Source organism: Orbicella franksi, chromosome 5 (assembly GCF_964199315.1).
Source record: "Orbicella franksi chromosome 5, jaOrbFran1.1, whole genome shotgun sequence".
In the NCBI taxonomy this organism is placed as follows: Eukaryota; Metazoa; Cnidaria; class Anthozoa; order Scleractinia; family Merulinidae; genus Orbicella; species Orbicella franksi.
Genome location: NC_138149.1, coordinates 32,930,783 through 32,946,180, shown reverse-complemented (window position 1 = coordinate 32,946,180; position 15,398 = coordinate 32,930,783). Strand labels below are relative to the sequence as shown.

General features: G+C 41.6%; 1 protein-coding gene across 2 annotated transcripts; it reads left to right on the top strand.

The window, feature by feature from the left end:
* The first annotated feature begins 113 nt into the window (after nucleotides 1-113).
* LOC145488344 (uncharacterized) lies at nucleotides 114-14,732 on the top strand. 2 transcript variants are annotated; one of them, XM_081467186.1, is made up of 14 exons: nucleotides 114-4,867; nucleotides 5,826-5,930; nucleotides 6,663-6,793; nucleotides 7,388-7,494; nucleotides 7,904-8,021; nucleotides 8,100-8,250; nucleotides 8,490-8,562; nucleotides 9,223-9,298; nucleotides 9,533-9,618; nucleotides 10,063-10,186; nucleotides 11,006-11,107; nucleotides 11,710-11,852; nucleotides 12,361-12,565; nucleotides 13,070-14,549. In XM_081467186.1, exons 1-14 carry the CDS (start codon nucleotides 4,669-4,671, stop codon nucleotides 13,817-13,819), a joined length of 2,370 nt encoding a protein of 789 aa, XP_081323312.1. In that variant the 5' UTR covers nucleotides 114-4,668; the 3' UTR covers nucleotides 13,820-14,549. The 2 variants fall into 2 exon arrangements, with proteins under 2 accessions (XP_081323312.1, XP_081323311.1); XM_081467185.1 differs by lacking the exons at nucleotides 114-4,867; nucleotides 5,826-5,930; nucleotides 6,663-6,793; nucleotides 7,388-7,494 and adding an exon at nucleotides 14,646-14,732 and having other exon boundaries at nucleotides 7,910-8,021; nucleotides 13,070-13,610; nucleotides 14,460-14,555.
* Nucleotides 14,733-15,398: the final 666 nt, after the last annotated feature.

The window sequence follows — 15,398 nt, the reverse complement described above, 5'->3', positions numbered from 1 at the left end:
CGCAGTACTACAGGACCTGAATTTAATGTAGCGCTACAAAAAAAATTCCGTTGAAAATACTTTTTGGCAGATTATAAATATTTTTTTTCTTTTTTTCAACAAAAACGCGGCGTGTAACTTTTTAGGTTGCAGTAATACTCAACTATGCGCGCTAAGAATTCTTGAAGACTTGGCACGACATCTTATGTTGCCCAAAGAAATCATTGAAGTACGGCATTAACACCCATTACTGTACTCACTAACACCACCCCGCGGCACAGAGAGGTTTTTTCAATTTCCATATAGCCATCCTTAATATATCTCCGTAATTTTCCGGTAAATACATGGAAAAATGTTTGCTGTGATGGCTGGTAATATACTACAAGGGTAATCGGCAGGAAGAACCCACGAGGAACGAATTAAACAAATCGACATCTAAGTTGAAACAAGGTCGGCAAAATCAATCAAGAGGACAGAAGAAAGGATGAAACAGGAAAAAGGTGTTAAAAATGTCGGCAAGCGTTTCGTTCGTTTTCGAGATATGTATATATTGCCAAGAAATCGTAGCTATCATCAAAAAAAATGCCCAGCGAATTTCTGTCATTTTACACGCTATTTTCCTTGAAGGCCCTGTGCACACCAAACCGGAGAAATTGGAAACCACAGCTTTTATTATTTCTACGGCTAGGTCTACCGTCCACACTAATCCGTCACGAAAACGGAGCTTTACGAAAACGCTCTTGACACCGGAGGAATTTGAAAACGCGGCTTTGCGTTTTAGTGTGAACAGAAGACATTTGATGCGTTTTCAGAGCCGTGAAAGCACCGTTTTCAAATTTCTCCGGCGTAGTGCCGGACAGTGCCTGAGCCGAGTCTGTAAATTCTTTTTTTTTTTTAAGAATACGTTTTTCTTCACTGATTTATAGTTCTTTGTATCTGTAGTAGTAGAATAACACTAGTGTTTAAATTTGCGTTGAATTAACCGCGGGAACGTGCTGACAACGGAAGTTATTTACGCGTGGCTGACGAACACTTAACCGGAAGACATGGCAGCGATTCATTAGTTATTCGGAGTGTTCAAGAGCATCTCAGACACTCACATTATGCACATGAAGTCAACCGAAGAACACATCAATACAGCATCGTAAACAATTAGTGCACATAGCAGTTTTATAAACAGAATTTCTTCGAATTTGAGGTGTTGTACGGGATTGGCTTGCAGAAGGCTGATTAGTACAGTACCTCTGTGTGTCCTAAGGCACTTGTGTAGCAAGAACGTGCAGCTTGCTTAATGATTTCATCTTTTCGTGGTATTCAAAGGTAAGTAGATATTGTTCCTCTTTTTGAACCAAACTAGTTTCCCTTTACCTGCTGTCCTCCTGAAGAGCTTTGCTCAGCGAATCTGGCGGCCAAAAAAATATGCCGTCGATCAGAACTTAATCAGGGCCGAAAAACGAGGACGAAATGTACCCGGAAATGCGTAGTGTTCAGAAACATACAGTCTGACCAAATGTTGCTAACAGACTAATTGCATAGAGGGAGAGAGAGAGAGAATAACTACATTTTGCGCGTCAATCTCGTGATTCACCGATATAGAGACTCGAGCTGAGTTTCACTTTTTTCTATCAGCTCAGTTCCAAGCTTCATGGCACAAAAAGAATTAAGGCAGTCGGTGTTACCTTAAATAATCTATTCTTGTCGTGTTTCGCAATGCTTCAGATACAAAGCGTCTCATCAATGTCAATGCCACCATAAACAAATTACCGTGGTTGTGATGTTTTGCCTGCAGTAACAAACTAGTTACTAAGATTATCAAACTATTATCTCCTGGAAGAACGTGTGTTTTCTTGCAACGTTTGTTTGCCCAATATGTGACCTTTCTAATACCGCCTTGGGTGTGAATTACTACAGTTGTTTACCTTTGAGAAAGACCGGAGTGTAAATTGTCTTGTGCTGACAATCATCGCGTATTAGCTTTGTATTATTCATATGATCAAGCTCCTTCGAGTCGATTACAAAGGCCTGAACGGCTAATATTTCATAAAACCTATCTATCTCGCGAAACTTAAACTGAGTTGTTTTACCAGTCATATCATGAACAAAACAGTTGTACAAGATTCGTCTTTAATTTTTTTTTTCTATGAAAAGGTAACGTTTTACTGCAAACCGTCTGGAGATCTAAAGCTTCAAAGGATCGGAAGAAAGTTTCTTACAGGTACAGCAAAAAGCCGGGAAAAAGTTATTGAAGCGGCTAAGAAACTGCGTGATTTGAGTCTTGTTACAAACATGCATGTTTATTTATTATTGTAATTATTTTCAGATCAGTCAGTTTAGGTAATAATAACAATAATTAGATAACAGTTCATGCTTCAGTAGATGAGTAATGTTATCAAAGGGGTCCTGTTTAAAAGAAAAATGTATAATATAAACTAAGATAAGATAAAAGATAAAAAGGTAAAAATAACTCTGTAGCAACATCGAAGTACATGATCTGTACATCAATCCATTCCGCAAGGTTTCCTCTATGCCTATATCAGGGGTATCGGTTAAGCATTAACACACTGGTGTTAAGCGATGAACACACTGATTAACTCAGTGTTAACAGAGACCATAACATCAGATGGCTTTAGTAATTACATATGACAACAAACAGGAATTTTCAAGCATGCAAGGTGGACAGTGAGTGACACAAGCTATTCAGGAACAAATTTTCTCGCCCATAATGCCATGACACTTAAACATCATTTCGCAATTGCGTTCCACACAAAAAGGGAGCTATTTCTAGACATGGGAAGAACATGTACAGATTAACAGAAAGTGTTCTGTGAAACAGGTCACCAGGCCACCTTTATTTCTGAACTGGAAGAAGGACAGGAACAGAGTTCAAATCGCTGCATTTAGAAGGTTTGTGAACTTTTAAATGCATGACCTTGTTACCATCAAACATGCTTGTGTGGGCAAATGTTTCACGCGTGCTCTGCTGCGCGACTAAGTAATCGGACTTATCTGAAACACGTCATCGCTTCAATGTTTACTCACAAGGCCTGAGGAAAAAAAACCGAGTTGTTTGTCTAAGACGTCTTTTTTGGTTATTTTCGTTCCTTTACTTCTTTTATTTTAATTGCTCTCTATCTATGGTGTAATAAATGCGAACAAAGCCCGGGACAAAGGCAAGTCGTATGCTAAGTCTACGACGTTAATTTGTTATCGTAGAGCTTATCTCTACAGGCCGGAAATATAGCGCATTGTGAAGATGCCTTTGCTTTTATAGCGGTTGGTTTTTTAAGTGGGGCGATCACTGATTTAGCGACTAGAAATAAATAATTTCTCATAAAGAACGGGAGGGTCGAGGCCAATAATTGCAATTTTTCATAGTAGTCCTTCTTTCGCTTAGTCCGTCGTGCGTGACGCGAAAGAAAACCGCGAGAAAAAAACTGGCCACGCGGCCATTTCTTTCTCGCAGTTTTCTTTCGCGTCACGCACGATCACGACGGACTAAGCGAAAGAGGGATTAAACGTAGTCTAATTTGCCGAATATTGACAAAATGTCAGGAGTATTTGTGGCTATAAATGCTTCACGAAAAGTACCAAAAAGGCATATATTTTCAGTTTCTTCGGAAAGATTCGCCATGCTCATGCGACCAGCTCTAGGCTGGGATTCTTTCAGCTTTAATACATTATTCAAAGTTGATAGATAATGACGTATTCTTTTAACAGTGTATTTCAAAAATAGTTAGCTATTTTGCGCTATTTTTTAAAAGTACCTTACTTCACAAATCAAGTAGAAATCAACAGAAAACTTGTATGTTTGTTTGTTCGTTTGTTTGTTTCGACGCCGATGGCGCAGTGGCCAGAGCGCTCGCCTCCCACTGATGTGGCACGGGTTCGATTCCGGCCTGGTGTCATATGTGGGTTGAGTTTGTTGTTGGTTCTCGCCTTGCTCCAAGGGTTTTTCTCCGGGTTCTGGGTTTTCATCCCTCCACAAAAACCAACACTCCAAATTGTAATTCGACTAGGATAGAGGACTCACATGATAACATGTACAAGGGTTTTCTCTCCAAATTTTGCTTCTTTTTCTTCACCTTAATTGTACTGTAGTTAATCATGGCCGTGAATCAGTTCTTTTATTTCTGTTGTCAGCTTGGTTTGATTCCGCTTCTCTGCTTTTTTTTTTGTTTTTTTTTTTTGTTTGTTTATTTGTTTTGTTTTGTTTCACTGTTTTTTCTTTTCATTATTCTTCATTGTTGATATTAAGCCTCTGTGATAGAGGCAGTTTTATTTACTTGTTTGCGCTTTTTGCAGCATATTCACAATAACCACAGAAGTTCCGTTTGACCTGCTGGTCATACGCTTGCTGATAACATGATATCTACAAATCTCGGAGCTACCTTAATTCTCTGTGTAAGTATTTAACACTAAGTTTAATTTCTCATTTAATCGCAAGTAACACAAGCAATATTTTCGCTAGAACTCGACCGTAGCGCACAAAGGAAGAGGTGAAAATGCGCGAAAATTCTGCGAAACGATCCAGCCGTTTCTCACCAGGTTGACTCAAACGAAAGCCACATTTCTACCATACGTGCTGGGCAACTGAGTTCCTTAAACAGCGGCTTAGTTTTAATTTGGTTCTGTATTTTTACTGAGCTTTGCCGTTTGACAATGTTTTAATCTGGTTTCTTATGCCGCAGCATGTCTCTTCAGTCCCGAAGGAAAGACATTTTGTTATGTTTCTTTAACTGTCCCTTTCATTTACAAACATCATTTTCCCTTTCCATTCAGTTGGTTTTCAGTTTATCAAGCCAGCAACAAGAGTTGGATTTGAAGACATTGAACGATCGGCTAAGGCAACAATGCTTTAACGATCGAAAAAACAACACCAATGATCCAAGTAAGTGTATAAGTAAAGTCATTTTCGCCAACGTCATCGACTCTTTCACGAAAACTAGTCGCAAGGCTTTTTGGATGTTAAAGAGTGATCACCTGCTCATGTTCTACTGTCCTTGCTGCTGTTTACGTGTTTTCCCGCGCTTACCGCGGGTTTCATGATTTCCCGCGCTCACCGCGCGATTACCGAACCATTGTCCGCGTTTATCACCGGTTACCGGTTGTTTCTCCTCACTAACCGCCGCTTGCATGTTCCACACTAGTTGTATAATATCCCGCGCTCGCTTGCGCGCTTACTGCAGTTTACGTGATCTCTTGCGCCCGTCACCGGCTTACTCCGTGTTTATAATTGGGTTTTAAGCTGCCATAGTGTTAGTGCGAGGTTAAAAATGACCTATCAGACCGGCTCTAATCTCCGGTTTCAGTTGCATGAGGCGACTTGGAGTATTTCTACTTCCCCCTAAATGTGATGCTAGTCAATCGCAGGGTTACCACCAGCATTAAATTCACTGGTACTCGTAAATATACCTGGGTGGAGAGAGGCACTGTGAAAGTTAAGTGTCTTGCCCAAGAATACAACAAGATGTCCCGGCCAGGGCTCAAACTCGGACCGCTCAATCCAGAGTCGAGCGCTCTAACCATAACATATGGTTACCGCGCCTCCCTCATAGTGCTACAAAACTGAGCTGGAAATCGTAACGAGACAGGTTTCTCGTAGGTTATATCAATACTCCAAAGATTGCCGAGTCACAGGTTGTATAATTGCGCACCTAAACAACCTATGCGGCCGGTTTAACTAAGACTCGACAGAACTGGGTCGTTCTATTATCAGTGCTATGGCTCCTCCATTATTTTCAAGAAATAGTTATCGCCTATAACTGTGATTTCTGTAATGTGACCTGCATAATTATTTACCGGTCATTGTGCTGTCTAACTGGTCCCTTACGTTCCTTTGTTTGTAGATGAAATTACGTGCAACAGAACTTATGATGTTGCTTGCTGGCCAGAAACTAAAGCTGGAGATTCATTCATACAAGATTGCCCTTTCCTGTTATTTCGTTCCGGAGGTAACCGTACTTTAACGTTTTTGTTGTTGGTGGGGGTGTTATTGTTGTTGTTGTTGTTTTTCTCCGTACATATTCCCCAACTGATTGCCGTTTCTTTTAACAGGGTGTTTAGTATTAGCTAGCTTCGTCGGGCCAAGTGGCCTATACAGCCGGACCTTATCCCGGTTTCCGTGGGATTAAGTGACTAGGGGTACTCCCACTGCCCCCTGGGTGGGATGCTAGTCCATTGTTGGGTTACTTCCTGGCATTAAACTCGCCAGTACCCATTTTATACACCTGGTCCGGGTTGTTCGTACGTTGGATAACGCTATATGTGAGTGTAAAGTGTCCCGGCTAAGAACACAACGCAATGTCCCCGGCCAGGGTTTGAACCCGGACCGCTCGATCCGGAGTCCACCGCGCTAACCATGAGGCCACCGCGCTACCACAGTGCCGCGGTTATGAAAAATTATACATATACTCCTCATTTTCTATCATAAACCCTTACTTTTTATTACTTTCTTAAATGCACATTTTTAATTATTAAGATTAGTACAGCTCATTTTGGCGAATTGTACAGCGCCTAAAACAGGCATGAATAGGCGCTATATAAATATTTATTATTATTATTTTTATTATTATTGTTATTATTTTTATTATTATTATTATTATTATTATTATTATTATTAAGAATGCTCTAAATGTTCGTACGTTTTGCGCTTAATTTCCTATAGCCAATTCAATTATTCTCAGGTAAAATCTCTCGACGATGTGATGAGCAAGGCAACTGGCAGGAGATGAACATCTCCAATTGTCGCCGACTATCACCAAAAGAAGCGGTTAAGAAAGGAAAACAAGAGGCAAACATACCGTCTGAGGAAAAGGCAAGTTAAACAGTACACCTTCGTAATAGTGATATTTTTAACGGCAAACTGTATTGAAGCACTGGTCAGTCAGGATGGCACATTTCCGAATTCCTTAAGTCGTCAGTTTATATGGAATCGTCTTAAAGTAAGTCTTCAATGACAAATAAATAAATTAATTAATTAATAAAACAAAATAAATTTACAATATTTAGAGAGTAAGCCACATCAGCCTTATCTGGTTTTCATACAGGTCCTCTATCCTGGTCGAACTGGAATTTGGAAATGTTGGTTTTTGTGGAGGGAGGAAAACCGGAGAACCCGGAGAAAAACCCTCGGAGTAAGGCGAGAACCAACAACAAACTCAACCCACCTATGGCACCGGGCCGGAATCGTACCCGGGCCACCATGGTGGGAGGCGAGTTCTCTCGCCCCTGCACCATCCCTGCTCCCAACACTGAGGTTGTGTGCTTATAGGAGTGCCCTGAGGGATCATCCTAGCTAAATTAACACAGCGTGCTTTTCAATGTGAAGAAAAAAAAATCGAGTTCTGTCTCTTTATCGATACTTGCAATTGTCAGTTTAACTAACACATTACTTTATTTTCTTTCACAGCATGACTCTGTCACTCATTTGGAACGTGTTCAGCGTGTCTATGTGGCCATCAGTTGGATCGCGTTTTTTGTCCTGCTGCCTTCCTTCATAGTCATATGTATCGTCATGTAAGCTGACTCCTTTTATCCTACTCCTATATAGCTGTAAATGAACTCGATGGTTTTGGGTGAAAAGTGTACATATTTATATCGGAATTCGCCACTCGGGTGTAACAATGTATATTTAACGACTATTCCGCGAACACACGTTGGATATGAGTTGGCTATATAATCATCTCATATCCTACAAGCGCGAGTGGAATAATTGCCTTATTAAAGACGCCCCCAAAGCGTAGAAAACTACAATAAAATAAAAATAAAAAATAAAAATACCCCAAAATATCATATTTGTAGATCATGGTATAATGGACCATAACCCATGTCATTGATGGCTAAGCCAATGAAAACACTCAAACTGCATTATCTAACGATCTAGTTTTCAGTAAATTCTAAATATTTCGTTTTTCTCCTTTTATAGAGGCCGTGAGAATGAGCGCTTTACCATTCACAAGAATCTGATCCTGACATTTATTCTACGCCACATCACGTTATTTATTTACTACTATGAAAACATGGGAGAAAAAGACTTTAAAACGGTGAGCTCTGTCACTTCCCCTGATTTGAAAGTAATTTTATACGCGGCTTATTAGAAATCTTCTTTTGTTTCTCCGTAGAGCGTTTGCAATGCATTTTGGTTGTTGAACCGCTACTTCACGGCTTCCGAGATCACGTGGATGCTCAATGAAGGGATCTTTCTACTGCGTATGCTTGTGTACCCCTTCGATAACGAGTCGTATTTGTGGTACTACTTTCTCTTTGGCTGGGGTACGTATGTCTTTGTTTAGCTGATATTCGCGCAACCTCATTCCCAGGATCTCTCATCTTCCTCGCCCCGTAAGGGCGGGAAGACGAGAGATCCTGGGAACGAGGTTGATATTTGCGTCAGTTCATCAAGTTATGAACAACTAGTGGAGACTGTTATTTTTGTGTGTTGGGTGCTATTTATTAGTTCCAATTCACTAGATCACTATTTTAAACTAGTTTGGTTTTTTCTTGTTTAACAGGTTTCTCCGGTGTCCTGACATTCTGTGTCTACCTTCCTTACATGCAGTTTAAGATTGCTAGAGTCAGCGCAGGGTCAGTAACAGTAGGCTTATTCTTGTACAGTCGTTATATAAGGAGAGGTTTTTCAATTGCTCAGGGTCAAAAAAACCAAGTATAACGTGCTCTTACGAAGTCTCGTTTTATTTTATTCTATTTTATTTTATTTTTTTTTACCCCATCGCAAACAATCAGATGTGATTTGGCTTACGTGCCTTGACGCGCTTGGCGCTGTTTACATGTTTTCGCGCGCTCGGCGCCATGTTTTCCCCCGCTTGTTTCCGGTCGTGTTTTCCCGCGCCTAACACCAGTTACATGTTTTAAAATATTTGAAGGATAATAAACACAATAGCCTCCATTTGGTGCGAAAATATGCTCGGAGATTTGTACTTGGAGATAATCTGTTTTTCAAAGCTCAGTTTTCATCGAGCTACGCTTCCGGAAAACTGTTCACTTCTTGGAACAGATAACGTCCGCAAACAACTATCCGTGCATATTTTCGCGCTAAATGGAGGCTATTGTTCATATATTACCTCCGTTGGCATTTATTATTCCATTCTAAGTTTGAAATCGAAATCAAATGCCAATAACAACATTTCAAAACGACAAACAAAGCCTCATTCATACAACTTTGATCAATAAACACCTATTTCGACTGAGTTAAGCTTATACATCGCTTCTTCTGTTTTCTCTCAGTTGCTGGGCTTGGGGTCAATACAGTCACTCGAGCCACATGCTAGTGTTGTATGTTCCGCTGACAATCATGTTATTGGTAAGAAACGCTATCATCTCTGTGTCGTAAAGAATTTAAAATGCTTTAGGTATAATTTTGGCAATTTCGCCGGCTTCCTTTTTAACTGCAACATGTTACTCAGCAAATTATTCAAATGTCTATCTGAGGCTTTTAGAATTGACCGGATTTTCGATCATCACACTTACCTATCCTGATGGTGAACTGAATTCTGTTGCTGAGACCGATTTCTGTTCCGCTTTCTATTTTCCACAGATCAACTTTGTAATCGCAGCATACGTCATTCAAATGCTCGCAAGAAAGCTCAAGAATTCTTCTTCGACACAGATGAATAGAATCAAGTGAGTATTCCAGATTGAGGTCACGAAAATCTAACTTTATCAAAAAGGTTTCCGTATTCGTATTGATATTCGGGATAAAAAGAGTGACTCTTTGACACGAAATGCATTATATTATGTCTTATATAGTGGTCATAGAAACGTACAAAGTAACTACAACTGTTAAATTGTATTACAAAAAGAATAACCACATAGAAAACGTAAGATATTACTTTGAGAATTTTTCACGATGAATGGCCCACAAGTATCATACAATTATAATACTGGAGATTGCGGTGAAAAGCCCATTTGCGTAGATAACGTAGTTCCTCTTTCTGTCGCAAGCAAATTCGTCCCCAAGAACTGTTTTTGGCAAGGAATTTTGAATTTGGGTTGCATGTTTTTCGCAAAACATGTTATAGTTTCTTCAATTCATATTATAATACTTTGTTTCTCTTCTTTCAACAGAAAAAGCGCCAAAGCGATAATAATTCTGATCTCCCTTTTGGGGCTGATATACCTCCTGGTATTCTACCTGCCGGGAGATAACCCTTCCAGCGAGTATTTTGTCGCTGTTATTTATCCACTTCAGGTAAGAAAAAAACGCTACTAACAACGCTAGTCATCCTCCTTTTTCCACGGAAAAATCAATGGCTTGTACTTCTGTCGAACAAGCCAACAAATAAAGGAAAAATAAATAAAATAAAGCACTTTATTTAAGTGTCGAAGTGTTATGCACTGCTGTACTAATTATATATTGTGGACACTGAAATGATAACCAAACAAATATTACAAAAAAAAATAATTACAACTGGTGGGAGGCTGACCAGTTGGCTATTTGAAAAGCGTGGAGGACTTGAATCTGGAATCCATCTCGTGGCAGGCAGGAGGATTAGAACCCGGGACCTCCGAGTTACAAATCCAGCGCCCTAACCACTAGGCCACGCCGCCTCCATAAATGCAACCACTTCCATTAGACGCGAAGAGCGGAGACTTCTATATGGTTGATGCCTAATCTCGATCCCAGGTTTCCGCGATCTCGCTCTGTTTGACGCTCGGCCGTGGCAGATCTGGGTTGGAGATTAACTTATGACGCCAGTTTAGCAGGAGGTCTTGATTCCCGAAAAATCGTGGTGTATGGATCGGCGCCCTACCGATATCAGCGTGCAGAGCCCATGTCTTTTCTCCAGTGGCAGTAATCCCTTTCGTATCCAACTTACAGCACTGTGGAGAGAGCAAATGCGATTAAAATGTTGGCATGTTCATGGTGAAATGTACTTACCGCGAAATTGTATTTGGCCCTAGTTAATCAATTTAATTTGGCCGGCCGGGCTGTAAATTATTAGTCGAGCCTGAAAGCGAGCAGCTCTAGTATCCTTCGAATCTCTCACGTTTTTTTTTTTTTTAACAGGGAATAATGGTCTGTATATTTTGTGTGTTCCTGAGCTCGGAGTTTCGTGAAGCCCTCAAGAGATATTGGATGAAATGGAGATATGGAATAGAAATAGAGACGGTGAGGAAAGTATATCATTAAACACGCGATTCGGACCTAACAAGATCGGCCGATTCTGCCTTTTAGAGAAAGGCGACAGTATACATTATCGTTCATCCAGATGCCTTTAAGTGCCAATGAAATGAGCAATTGTTTCACCCAGTTTGCTTGCTTATGTCCTTATCAACTCAGATATATCTGTTTAACTAGCCTGCCGAGCAGGTGTCCTCGTACGGAGAGCTTTTTCTGCGTTCTCCGCCCGCGCGCAAATTCGATCGAAAGCCCCGGCACCACTCCCTACTTAGTCGATTTTGCTCTCGCTCCAATTTGCTGGCGGCCAGAATGCGGAAAAAGCTCTCCATTCTTTCGGGAACGCTTGCCACTAGACTACTGTTTAACCGATCAAAAGCGTTTTCTTGTAGCAATATTTGGATCTCGAAGTTTGACACAAGATTTAGTGTTATGTTTGCACCATGTATGTACTTTGTCCACCGCGCCGCGCACATAAAAACTGCTAACTGATCTGAGAACCAATCATCTTGTGATCGCCACGTCTGTTGCATCTAATCCTCCTGTCTATTAATGCTATTCATGTCCCTAACAATTTTTCTTCTCCATACTAGAACCCATACGCGACAGGTCGTGATAATGAGGCAGGACCTTCTGGTGAACAAGAGGGAACCTCCGCAACCATGCTTAGAACAGAGTCCTCAGAGACAGTACCACCCAGAGCCCTCTCAATAGCGTCCCTACGAGATAAATCAAGGTAACGGGAGTCCAGCTTTGATTAAGGTTGTGAAAACATATCGTGGAACCAGAATGATATTCTTTTAAATTAAATGCTGCAAAGGTTTATGACTGTTGGTTCTGACTTACGATTAGCTAAATAAGAAGGTCAATTTTGAAAGGAAAGTCAATCGGCTTTTCCAGTCCGTCAGTGGTCGTCCGTGCGTTCTCCTTTGTTAGCGCGTAAGAGTTGGAAATAGGAGAGTAAGGTTTGGAGCACTGCTAAATACTTTCGTGTTTCTACACCCCAGGTGTTAACTTGGGTTCTGCCAAGCTGCTGCAGAAAGCTGAGAATAGTTCTGTCGGAGGATCGAGAAACAAGCCATAAGTTAGCTAGCATTTTAACTGACCAGTAATGTTCCTAATTGTTTTACGCAGCCGTGGAAACCGAACATACCCACAATTCCAACATACCTACCTACCGTACCCACCCACCTACCTGCCTACCTACTTGCATCTCCCTTACTAACTGGAAACCATATTTTCAGTGGCCAGTTGTCCAAGGAGGCTTCTCACAGGAGGAACTCTCACATGTCTCTTCTGTCTCGATCAAGCGATCTCACAAGATTTCGCCTCGCGAAGATTGAGCCTGAGCCCATGGTTCCACTACGGGTACAGTCAGTGGGTCCAGGGGACTGGGTCCCACCGACGCTTCAAGCAGTCAAGGCCTGGGGAGTGATCGACTTGCCTAAGGTAAATGATTGGAGATAAAATATTTGAAACTTTTACAGCGCTTGTGCAATAATTTGTCAAAATAGCTGCTTTCGTGACTTAAAAGCTAAAGTGTTTCGGCGTTCTAATCGTGAATTCAGTTTCATAGACAGACTAGTACCCAGGCCTGCCTTTCTGGGTCGCTTGATTTGTCACTTATTTCATGACGTCACCGGCTCTGGCCGGCACGCAAGTTTGAAGTACGCTTAGATAGCGGGTTGTTTCATGAGCCATGTTCGTTTTGAATAAGACAAAATTCTTCAAAACTACTCAAATTCAAGGGTAAAAATCATATTTGAGCCAGTTGCCACAAAATTCGTCCAGGCGATACCAGACTAATCGAGGGGAAAAAAGGCTAAAGCCCTATAGCTATCGCGAAAAAGTTTGACCGCCAGAATGACATCTAGAAATGCCAATATATGGATTGGCAGTGGGTTTTGTAGCGCAAAAATAAAACAAAGATTTCTTGATATCTTTATTCCACAGAATCCAGATGAACCGACTGCTAGCGAACGGCATGCAAATGAAGGTTTCTCGGGTAGCCATGCTTCGCTTGCCGGCCACAAGAATTCTCTTTATTCCGCAAAGCCAGAGACGGAACCAATGGAATCCCAGGCAACATCTCAAGTAGAACCAGAAACAAAGACAGAAGACCGTGAAGAGTCTGGGAGACCCGGAGAGCCAAACAACACTGCAAAAGATGATACAAGAGAGAGTTCCACACCACAACAATTTGAAGACCAATTTTCGCTGTTCTCGAGTCAACTGTTCGAGCATGAAGATGAAGTATATAAAGAGTCTCCGAGCTCAAGTCCTGTGGCAAGTGTGGAACCTGCTACATCTGGCGGTGAAACGCCGACAGCTACAGCAGGCTCGAGTTCATCCCAAGATGCCGAACCATCGACAAGCGCTGAGGATTCAAACGCTTCTTCTCAAGGAAAAGGATTCTGGGACAAAGCACGACTATTGGCGTCACAAAGACGAAGATCTCGGATAGAACACAACAAGGTGTTGTCCAACAACGACGGTAAGATCATCTGTGTCAGTGGCTTTAGTGGTCTGACACAAATCATTGAGTGTTATCAAGAGTTTTTAACCAATCCACCTTGGGCGGCATTCAGGGTGAAAAAAATCATTGCAACGAAGGGAATACCAACAAAGTCCACCAGCAAAAAGTTTAAGGGATCGTACAACGGAAGGGCTTTGCTCGTGTTTACGTGTTTATACACTCCTTAGTAGCTTCGACGCGGAAATGTGTTAAAAAGCACCTTGGAAATTCTTTTTTAAAGGCTTGGTTAAAGCGCAACAACCGCCGTTTTAGACAAGCAGCTGGCCTATCGAGCGTTAGTGACCAGAAAAGTGACTGGCTGACGTCAACCCGTCCAGCTGTACAAATTCGTTCCCAGTTTCCTCTCTCTTCCCCTCGAGCGAAGAAGTAAGAGGACCCTGGGAACGGGGTTGCCGTTTCTACACACATGAGTGCGTGGTACGTATTTCGATAAGATTGTGTCAGCGGAGACCGAACGGTGCATTGATGAATCAGTTTAGTGTATAGGTATGCGTCTGTATACGAGCTAAGTGGCCCATCAGGCTGGTGCTTATCTCCGGTTTCTGTAGCATGAAGCCACTGGGAGTATTTCTACTCCCCCTGGATGGGATTCTAGTCCATCACAGTACCCATCTATACACCTGGGTGGAGAGTGGCACTGCGAAAGTTAAGTGTCTTGCCCAAGAACACAACACGATGTCCCCGGTCAGGGCTCGAACCCGGACCTCTCGATCGGGAGCCGAGCGCCCGAACCATGAAGCGAGCCTGCCTCCCATGTAGTCTATGGACAGCTAAAATATTGACTAACATGAACCAATCCTCCCACAGATTCCTCACAACTTCGTCACACAGACAGATTTAAACAAGCTGATGAATATCGAATGGCATGGATCGCCAACATTCTCAGAGGATCTAAATTGCGTGGTATGTTCACTCCAATCCCTTCTTTTAATTTGCTTTAACTGTTTTTGTTGTTGTAGTTAATTTATCTTATTTATTTCATTGCATTTCCAGACAATGAGAGCGAAGCGTGAATCATACCTGCAAGAGTCATTTGCACGTGATCTGTCACGTGATCTCGTCGTTTACTACAGATTGGAGGAATTCTCGGTCGCCCATCGTCGCGAAGCAAACATCTGACACATGGAGTGAGAAATTATGTCAAAGAGGTCCTCATCTTTGAAAAGCATATTGTATAAACATGATCTGAAACCTGGTGCGAGTAATAGAGTTTTCGATACAAATCTGAAGACTGCGGGTCTTCTGCGAGAATATTGTCAGTTTCAGAGGAGAAATTATTTAATTTACGAATATTTATCGCATCTTATTGTTTATAATCGAAGTGGATTAGTGAAATTCAATTTCCTTCGCTCGTTACGATCCCCCCTTGTCTAGAATTTGGGAGGTGTTTTTAGACAAGTCCAGGTTTGACACATGGAGTGAAAAATGTGGTCAAAGACCAGGCTTGTCCCCAGGCTCTCCTCTCTAGCTGGAGTACAATGTGTTTGTTTGTGGAGTTTTTGGCCTGCTGGACTCCAGAAACTGGTTTTCACCGTCTAACCATCAAGCTCCGCGCTCCCTGTTTCCCGCTTTTTCCACGATTGTGACGAGACAGATTACTGTTACATGGAAATGGCCTCATAACATTTTAGTTTTTGTGTTGTGTGTGCTATATCGTTTGTATGCGCGGTGGCTTAATGGTTTGCGTGTAGAATTAACGGTCTAAGACTCAATGACCTTCCTCTAAAAATATCTCCCATGACTTAG